A 9,780-nucleotide genomic window follows, 5' to 3' on the forward strand; every position below is an offset into this window, starting at 1 on the left:
TCCAAAGCTGGGCATATTGCTCTTAGGACTTTGAAGAAAGCAGGAGGATTATCCTTCTGTGTATTCTGGGGTGCTTCATTCTTTGATGTAAGTATCTATACAATGGCTACTGTGTAGACGTTGTTAAATAGAGTACTATTTAACAATTCCTTAATTGTTTCTTTTGCTGGCTCACTTGGGGAGAAGAAAGTGTCGCAATAAACAGAAGAAGAAAACATGTTTAGAAAGGAAATGAATATTGATTTTTAGCACACCTGTTAGATATAAAACTATGTAACATTGTCCTGTATCAGTTTTGGTATGCAGACCTGTAAAACATGCTTTTCTGTAAGATAAGATATATATAAAAGGCCTGTGGTCTGTTAGCAGTGAGGTAGTTATTTAAGTGTAAAATCTGGCTTTGCTTCACTGGCGTTTTACTGAAAACCAGGGTGGCTGAGAGCTATTGATTCATACTTCAGTTTCGTATGAAAATTTTCAAAATAAAGATTTGTTTTATTTTCCTAATACTTTATTCCATCTGGAATTGGAGAAATAAGCTGAAGGATTTCTGTATTTTTACTGGCTATGCCCCCGCCCTGATGATTTTTCTGTTGCAGAATAACCTCAATGTTGCTTGCGGGATGTTTGCTTGCAGAAGCAGAACCACTTATGCAGATGTGCTTTCCATGCAAAAAGTAAATCAGCACTGTATAAAACACATCAATGTAATAGGGTTTGTATTACTGTGGTGCTACCTGTGTAGTTTCAGTAGTCCAAAACACCTTTGGCACACTGAAGTCCTTTGTTACCTGTCACAAATGTGGGCCTGTAACACGCTGTAGGAATTGTACACTAGAGGGCTTTTTTCCTTTTCTCCACCAACATAAAATCAGCTATAGCTACATTGTGCTAAATGAGACCACCAGATCTTTGCTTGTCTTTGTGAGATGTTCCCTTATTTAAAATATTGGACTGTGTTGAGAAATAGGGGAGAAAAGCAGTGAAATAAGGTACATTCTGGCTTACTATAAATGCTATGAAGTCTTTATTTTTACTTAGCAATGCTGTGGAGGAGCTGAGAAGTACTTGCTTCTCTTAGCAATGTGTCTTCCAACCAAGGCAAATGTCACAAGGCTAGATTCAGTAGGTGTTCGCTTGCATGTTTGTTAGCTTTGAGATTCTTTAGGAAAAGTTCAGTTTGATGCTGTTTTTTTTGACCTTTACATATATATGTATATTAATATAATCTGCAGGTAACCAGGACATCTGGAGTATAAATTTATATATATAAATTTATATAAATTTATAATATATAAATATATATAAATATAAATATATATATATTCCTTATTGAAAAACCACTGCCTTACTGTACACTTAAACCAAGAAAAAATAGTAGGTATAAATCTTCATATTTTCATTCAGAGTTTGACCTTGCGTGGATACATAGGCATGAGGATAGATAGTCTGCAGTTTTCCTTTTGTCCTTGTTGGATATAAACTGAAATCCCTCAATGATATTTCCCATAGGAAGGTGTGTGAAATCAAATGAGGGACATAGTCCCTTGAAAATAAGGGTAAGAGAAAAATAGAGTTGAAAACCAACCAAATAGTGTGAGCAATACTTACATATGCATTTTTAGCTATTGTAAATTAAGGCTTAATTTCCAGGTGAAGTGGAGTGTGGAGTGAATCTGAAGAAATAAAATGTGAGAGTCCCAATTTCTTGAATGTCTCTTCTCTTATATTTTAGCTGTATTATTGAGAAGAAGAAAGGAATTAGCTTCTAGCGATGAAGTAGTTGAATGAAATCTGAAAAAAATTACATACATATACATATTTTTTTCTACTTTCCTACTTGTTTTTCATTTGTTGCCTAGTACTGTAACAATGCTGAAGAATTAAGATGTGTTCTGCAGATGACAGCTAACCTATTTGTATTTACCAGACATAAAATGTTGCTATTGTATTATCTAGTGCTGTTCCACAAACATCGGAAGGATAACCAAGTAACTTTTATTTTTCTGTTGTTTTCAAAGGGACGTCAGAGATGGCTTCAGAAGAAAAAGCTTCTATCCTTCTCATTATATGAGAGAGCGATCCCCTCATAAGAGGGACTCTCCTTTCTTCAGGGAATCGCCAGGGAGCCGAAGGGATTCTCCGCACAGCAGATCTGGCTCTAGTGTCAGCAGCAGGAGCTACTCTCCTGAAAGAAGCAAAGCCTATCCTTTCCACCAGTCCCAGCATAGCAGAAGTATGTCATCTTTACATAAAAGAAATATTTCTTCTCAGCAAGGTAATGCTGGATTAATGACGAGAACTGGTTAGTGAGGTGAAACTGCAACTCGCTGTATAAGCCCTTTTTCTTTACATGCTGTCTTTTACAATGAGAAAACTGGACGTTTTGTTCCAATTATGTGTTGTCTGCTCTTTGGTTGTTTCATTGTACTCTCTGTTCCCTTACGTATTTCATGTGGGAGATTGTAGGTGTTATTTCAGTAGCAGCTCTAGACTGACTAGGAGTTTCAGCTGCACAGCTTTTTCTAGTATCGTATGTTGTTCTCCTTTTAGCATCAGCTGCTTCTGTTACTTCTTTATGTGCTTCATTGGATTCCCTTACAAGAGACTTTGCTGTCTTTTATAGCAGATGAAGACTTTTCTTCCTGCAACCAGGGGAAAAGAGGGGTTAAAAAAATTGGAGAAATTAAAGTACATGCTGCTACTTGTTACATTTTCTGAAAATGTTCTTAGCCCTGTATTATTAGGGTTTTGAGGCTGGTTATTTTTTAGCAATTGCATCTCATTGTCAGATTCTCTCAAATCTTGCTTTCCTCATAGAAATGTGAAACATCTCAGTCAAATCTATAGTTTATGTTCTTCCTTTTAAAAGCTTGGCTGTTAATCTTCCCCAGAAATCTAATGAATCATCTGTTCTGAAAATATTTAAGGCTTTCCTATTTAAATAATTTGGAGGAAAAAAAAAGGCAAAATTGCCTTTTTTAGTATACTACAATGTTAGCCACTGCTGTTTGTACAGCTTATGTAAATTAATCTGATTTGATTTCCCTTTCTGCAAATGCTTTCTAGTGAACTATGCAAACCTACTGTTCATTTTGGCAGCTTTTTAAAAATTAATTAGATTTTTTTTATTCACTGATATGCATATTGTGTGTTTCCAGAGTGGCACACCGGACCATTATGTAGCATTTCTTGCCAAAAAAGATCTTGCGGAGTTTAGTTAACATTGTTTAAATATTGAGAAATCATTTCACTCCTTGTAGAATACAAATTATCTTTCTAGCTCATCATTGCAATTCTTTTAACATTTTGTAGCAATACTCAGTGAATATGAATTCCTTTAAGTGTAGAAGAAGAAGAGAAAAATATGATATTCAACTAAGTTTGTAGATGTGCAGATCATAATTACCAGGAACAGGAAAAAATTGTTGTGAGAAACCATATAAAATTTTGGAATGTTTCAGAGTTTTCCTAAAATTTTGAGCCGACTTCTATCGTATTGGCAGAATTACTGAAACAGTAGTGGAGGTAGCGAAGTAGAAGCAGGCATCTTCACAAACCAGAAAAGATGCTGGTCAAGAGAGGAGGTTACGTTTAGGTGTGTGGCTTTTGGGATTTTTTTCCAATTACATGGTTAAACACCTCTCCCCATCATTTTTAAATCAGTTTTAAGAGACCAGATGGCTTGTACACTGGACTATTTCTTTATAACTGCCTGTTCCCTGGAAAATGGTACTACTAAACTGTTCCTCTAGATGACTGAATTAAAATGGCCTATTGGCCTATTTATACCAATGGCAAGGTATAAATGGCTTAAATAATACTTTTAGAATTGTGTTTGAATATGATTTGTCTTAGGTAAGCTCATGTATTACATATTTAAAAGGAACATAAAGTGGGACATATTTCATATATGTCAGCAGTACATTTTAGTCTACTTAAATGGATTTACAACACGCGAAGTATATACTATTTCATGCAGAACTTACAGTACGGCGTCTTTTTAAATATCGTAACACTGTTTAAAATCATGGTGTCTGAATCAGTTTGGCCTCATGACTTCCACTGAAGGAGGAATTATTACATGTTCTCCAGCCCTTCATAAATTAGGATAAATGCAGGATTTGAACAAAGAAAACTAGGGGGACGTAAAGAAGCTTGGTAAAGGGAGGGAAGGGCTGATGGGAAAGGACAGGCATTCAGCTGTGGTGGGAGAGCATAGAGAGAAGCAGCGTAGTATTCCTTCACCAGGCCAGTCGGTAAGGGGTCTGTAGAGTGGTATGCCGAGGAGATGCAAGAAGGCAAGTAGTAGTGCTCAGAAAGCATCATGTTTGATAGTACAAGTAGGGCTTGTGGGTTCAAAATAGCCACACGCATTCAGAAAAAATGGCCTAATAATGTCTCCAAGTTAAATGGTGGTTTCTCTCTCTGCTTAACTTTGAATAATTTACTGCCACTTGTATCAGCTTATTTCACCTATTCAAGCGCAAACATATAATCCACTCAACTGAGATAATCGTTAAAGAGTCCAGTGTGACGAAGGAGGCATGTAGGAGGCAGAGTTAGAGTAGTCTGTAAATTTAAAAGGTGGTAGCTCATCCATGGGACTGGAAAGCAGGTATCACAGGAGCAAAACTTCTGTGTTACTTGGTGGTGTCAAGGGAGACATACTGTGCTTTGGGGAGTGTGACAGATTAAAGACATGATTATTTCTATACTCACGTTTTTGGTTTTGTCATATACTTTGTATTTATAGGAACTTTTAATTTTTCACAGGTTTTTTTTTTGCTATTTCTTTTCATTGTTAAAGAGCTTTTTTAGTTAAAGGTAATTCCTAATTCACCTTTTGGTTTATGGCTACTAGAAATTCTTAAATAAGGCTGCTTGCTATGTTCTTAAGTATGCTCTCCATTTAGCGTGATCTTCAAATCGAGGGTTAAAGTGCTCTTTGGAACGTTTGCTTTTGCCAGAGTAACTTCCCCAACTATTTTCAGTAGCATTTTCGAAAGACCCATCAGTAGCTGTGAAGATTTTTGCATGAATTAGTAGTCCTTCAACATCATAGCAGTAACTCACTTGCCTCTAACACTGAGCAGAGATGAGCAGGTGTTTGATCTTTGCTTTGTATTAAGTCTACACTATACATATAGTATGAAAATGTGGGGAAAGAGTGGAAGACCAACTTTTCAAATACCTCTTAAACATTTCCTTGTTAAAAGTATGCATTTTGCATAGACTTTTCCTTACATTTTTTGTGTAAGTAGTGGTATTTTAAAATACACAACACGATGCAGTCTTATTTTATGGCATTGAGTAAAAAAGGAAAATAGCTCAGCTATTAGGAGTGAGATGCCATGTCTGCTCTTTATCGCTTCAACTCATTAAATTAAAGCCATATTTGTTTATAGTTCTACTGAAATAATTTACATCCCAATTTTCGTAAGTATTTGATAGGCTTTTTAATTCATCCCTTTCTTAATTGTATTGATACAAACGTAGTGGAAGCCAAGGTAAGTCTATTGTTTTCCACTTGTGAACAGTCAGCCATTTCCCGGTGAGTGTGAACAGTCTAGTTAATTTAGGCCTACTGACAACACATTTGCTTTTCCTATCTACCTTTTGCAGATCCCTTAGATGTAATCCACGGGCCACAGGCTGAAAACTAGTGGTTTACACAGCAACCAGTTCTGCTGCTGCGGGCTGCCTGTAACTGGTCTGTGGCAAGGCTGTGCACAGACTGTGATTAGCACAGTGAATTTGAATTGTCATTTTGCCGATGTTTAACTCTTACAAGAAAAACACTGATAATACAAAGAGCAGCTAGCCCGTGGTTGATACAGTACAGGACTGTTTCCCATGGCAGGGCTTTTCAACATACTGTGGCCTGCTAAACCAGTTCCTACGCTGCTTGGTTTCCTGGAGTGATTGACTGGTGTCTAATATTTCACCCGTTTATATTATTACAGGAATATTAAAAAGTAAAACCACATCAACTTGCCAAATCATATTGATACGCCCTTTCAGTTAATGTTGAAAAACAGGACAATGGGTTTTCCTAAATATGTGAAATAATATAGCTATATCTCTTCTCTCTTTGTAAAGAGAAGAAAGCGTTATCAGTATTTATCAGATGGTGGAGCATGTAGATTTCATGTCTGACTTGAGCGAATTTCACTGCAATTTTTCTAAGCCAGTAAGTATATTTGCAACATATATCTTTAACATAATTTTATAGTCATTAATTTTTTCTTAATTGTAGGTAAAGAGAGGACATCAGTTCAATCACTGAAAACATCAAGAGATGCATCACCTTCAGGTTCCACAGCAGTACCCTCATCAAAGGTGAATTTTCTTTTCAAGTACTTCTCTCCATGGTTTCAGATTGCTTATTGTCGTTGGATTTTTTTCCTCAGTTGGAAGGAGATACTGTATGCAGCTGTTAAGGAAAGGAGCATCCTGAATTGCTCTGCAATCCAGCAGAGGATGGGTTTCCCTTATCTGGCAGGAAGGTGCTGATAATGCTGTGTATCTAATGATGACACCGAGAAACCTTTTTATTCTGTATTCACTGTCTCATTTTAGGAGAAAAGGGAGTTTTGTATGTATTTAAAACTGTCATTTTTCAAAGTCTGGAGTGTGCTAGAAAAGGAATGGCAAGGAGAAAAATGGGGAAGCAGTTTTTAGGAGCAACAGATCAATTGGACAAGCCTGTACTTGCACTGAACTCCATCCTTCAGTGATTCCAAAGCTGTGACTGGATTTGGAAACAGTGTGGTGAAGTGGCTGACTGACTGGGAAGATAACGTGAATAGCAGAGTTGGCTTGAAAGCAGGGCTCTTTGAGGATGTGGCAAGAACGATAGCCTTCACTTGGGAAGGGAGCCACATTGCAAGATAGTTTGGTAAATGCCGTTTTATGTTCTAAATGATGCTGTTTAATTTCCCAACCAAAAAATCCTGTGGGCTGAGCACCAACTACATAATCTTGTTAATTAGTTAAATGGACAGGCTAATAAACACTAATGAACAATCAGCATTCAATATTGTTCTGGCTGTCCTGTGGCAGCAAAAACATTTTCACATCACAGACTGCTTGCCTGTAAATTATATTTGAGGTTACAATGAACATTTCCACAGGAGTATTTTCTCTAAATTGTTGGGAAATACTTTAATGAGAAATAAAGAAACAATGCATTATATTGTTCTAAGTGAATAAGGTCCTATTAAAAAATAGCATTCGCCCTAAGTAGCATGGTGTACTAGCCTGGTTCTTGAGGTCGTCTTAATAAAAGCAGTGGAATGCTTAAACAACAAAAAAAAATTGAAAGAAAGAATGGTACTTTTTGTTGTGAGACGGTGAGACTGAAGGAAATAATTAGGTGGGGAAAAAAATCAGGCTTTTGTTGTGCTATGTCATTCGAAGTACTTATCCCTTATGCAGCATTTTTAGAACTGCTGTGCTAGGCGTTAGCTAATTGCCAATGTCCTTAAGGGGGGAGGCAAGCGATATATTTTCAGCAATGTAAATAAGGGAAGTAAGATAAAAGCTGTTAGGCACAAGTTACACTGATTTGGATTATAAAATAAACTTTATAATTAGTTCATGTATTTTGCTTACAGACTCGGCATAATACAGCTTAATACCAAATCCTTGCTTAATACAAACCTTTGAGAACAAGGAGACATTGCAAAATCTCTTGCTCTCATATTAATATGCAGTGCGAGCTTGAACTATAAAGTATTCTTTAAATGTTTTTCTTTCTTCTTCAGTCAGGTCTGATCTATGCTGTATTGGCTTTTTTGCCAGCAGTTTGCATATATCTGCTGGCAGTAGATATCCACTTGATGTAAGCTACACAAAATGAAACTTTCTGTTTGATGGAAATCATTTCCCCAGACAGCACAAGTATTTATTGGGTATGCATCAGCTGCAGAAATGGAAGTACTTCAGTGACCTTTTATTGCTTTTCTCTTGAAGTTCTGAAAGCTGCTTGTAATGTACTGTCATGTGTCAGTGGAGCCTCTTGGGGTGATGGCTGGATTACACTGACCAGATAAGTGATATAAGTGCTTCACTGACATAGAAATATCGACAGGAAAAAGTCTTGGCAAAACATGATGAACATCTCTAGGGCCAGGGTCTTACAATCTACTAAGACTTGAGAAATGAGTTATATACTTCATTTTATAGATTAAAGGAAAAAATTTTCAATGCTCTAAGTTATAATTTAGCTTTGAAATACTTACAAAGGTATATGCTTCCACAGCAATCTCTCTTTTCACTGTAGTAACTATATGCAAATCTGAAAAGGTATTCTTATCTGTCTTATAATTAACTTTTTACATATTCATGCATGTGAATTAATACATGTTGGTGTTATCTGATCTTAACCACCTGTTTAATTGACTACAGCATGAAATGTTTTGTGTTTCTCTTTAATAACTGTCTGGACTGCAAGCCTTGGAGGCTGTATCCAATATAATTAGAGCAAAAAGCAGATGTGTGAGACAGGGAAAGCTTCCCAGCAAAGATAGCAGAAAACTGACAGGTTTTTGCTGTTCTTATGTTATGCATGAGGTAAAAAAGAGAAAAAAAGACACCTCTGCTTTGAGGCAGGGGGGAAGTTTGGTTGTTTTTTACAAGATACACGAAGTTGTTCATTTCTTGCAACATTGCAGCCTAAGTAAATATGTTCCTGTTCTTCAGTTGTAGTGTACCTGTGGAAATACCATTACTTTAGCACATAAAATGAACTCAGGATTTTTTAATAGCTATTGACATGCGACCTATAGAATTAAATTTAGTGAGATTAAATTAAACAGATTCTTTTTGCTGTATTCCAGCAGATACTAGAGTGGTTAGTTTCTGTTTTATGGCTTGTGGAAATATTGTAAGTCATGTGAGATTTTATTTATCTTCATTTCATGCAAAGCTGACTGTTGGTGACAAAGATACTGGTCTTTTCTTTTGTTAGTATTGGCCAGAGCTACATTTGAGGAAAGGGAGAGATCCATAATAGTACCACAATATAAGATTTTTTGGCAGCTAGGGAAAAGTCAGGTTAAAGGTAAAAGTCAGGCATACTATGGGAAATAAGAACATTGGGGGGTGGAGGGAAACTTGGCAGCAGATAGTTTGTAGTGAGACTACTGTAAGAATAATTGTATAGTTTGGAAAGGTGAGCTGGGCTAATTATTCTGTGAATTATATTACCCCTTTCTTTTAAGAACCCTCTTCGTACCCCTGCATATTGACCTTTGTCACCTCCTGACTTCGCTGGTTATAATTCTGTAATTTACAATTATAGAAAAGAGGGATTCCTCTTCGAACATTGTATTGCACTTCTTTTCTGAATTCAGATAAAGGTGGTGTCTTTATGACACAGAATCCTGGAAGGGTTCTGTGAATTGTATACTTATGCCATACTACAGCACAAAGAGATGTATGGATAATATTTTACCTGAGGTAAGCACAAAAGTTCTGAAGATGAAGCAGTCTTATTACAGGTCACAGTATTTGCTTCCTCTGGCCACTTACGTGATTTGGAATGAACTAACGATAAGAGGGAGCAGTGTTGGGTTTTTTGTTTGGTTTTTTGTTTGCTTTTTTTGGTCCATCTGTTTACTAAGATGGAACAGGCATTGGGTAGAAATTGTGACAACCTTTTTCAGGCAGTAGAATTTTTGTATCTTTTTTAGATTATAGAATCATAGAATCATTAAGGTTGGAAAAGACCTCTAAGGTCATCGAGTCCAACCGTCAACCCAATACCACCATGCC

At 36.5% G+C, this 9,780-nt stretch overlaps 1 protein-coding gene across 4 annotated transcripts in view; it reads left to right on the forward strand.

Annotated features, from left to right (window-relative positions):
* PPHLN1 (periphilin 1) overlaps nt 1–9,780 on the forward strand; it is a 68,449-nt gene that overhangs the window by 22,549 nt on the left and 36,120 nt on the right. For 2 of the 4 annotated variants that reach the window (XM_019473923.1, XM_009286243.1), the window contains 2 exons: nt 2,022–2,278; nt 6,260–6,342. In XM_019473923.1, the coding sequence (XP_019329468.1) occupies nt 2,022–2,278; nt 6,260–6,342 (340 nt within the window). The remainder of the gene's footprint in view (nt 1–2,021; nt 2,279–6,259; nt 6,343–9,780) is intronic. The other 2 variants (XM_009286241.1, XM_009286245.1) reach the window with 1 other exon arrangement.

The sequence above is a fragment of the Aptenodytes forsteri genome, unplaced genomic scaffold (genome assembly GCF_000699145.1).
Source record: "Aptenodytes forsteri isolate BGI_AS27 unplaced genomic scaffold, ASM69914v1 Scaffold103, whole genome shotgun sequence".
In the NCBI taxonomy this organism is placed as follows: Eukaryota; Metazoa; Chordata; class Aves; order Sphenisciformes; family Spheniscidae; genus Aptenodytes; species Aptenodytes forsteri.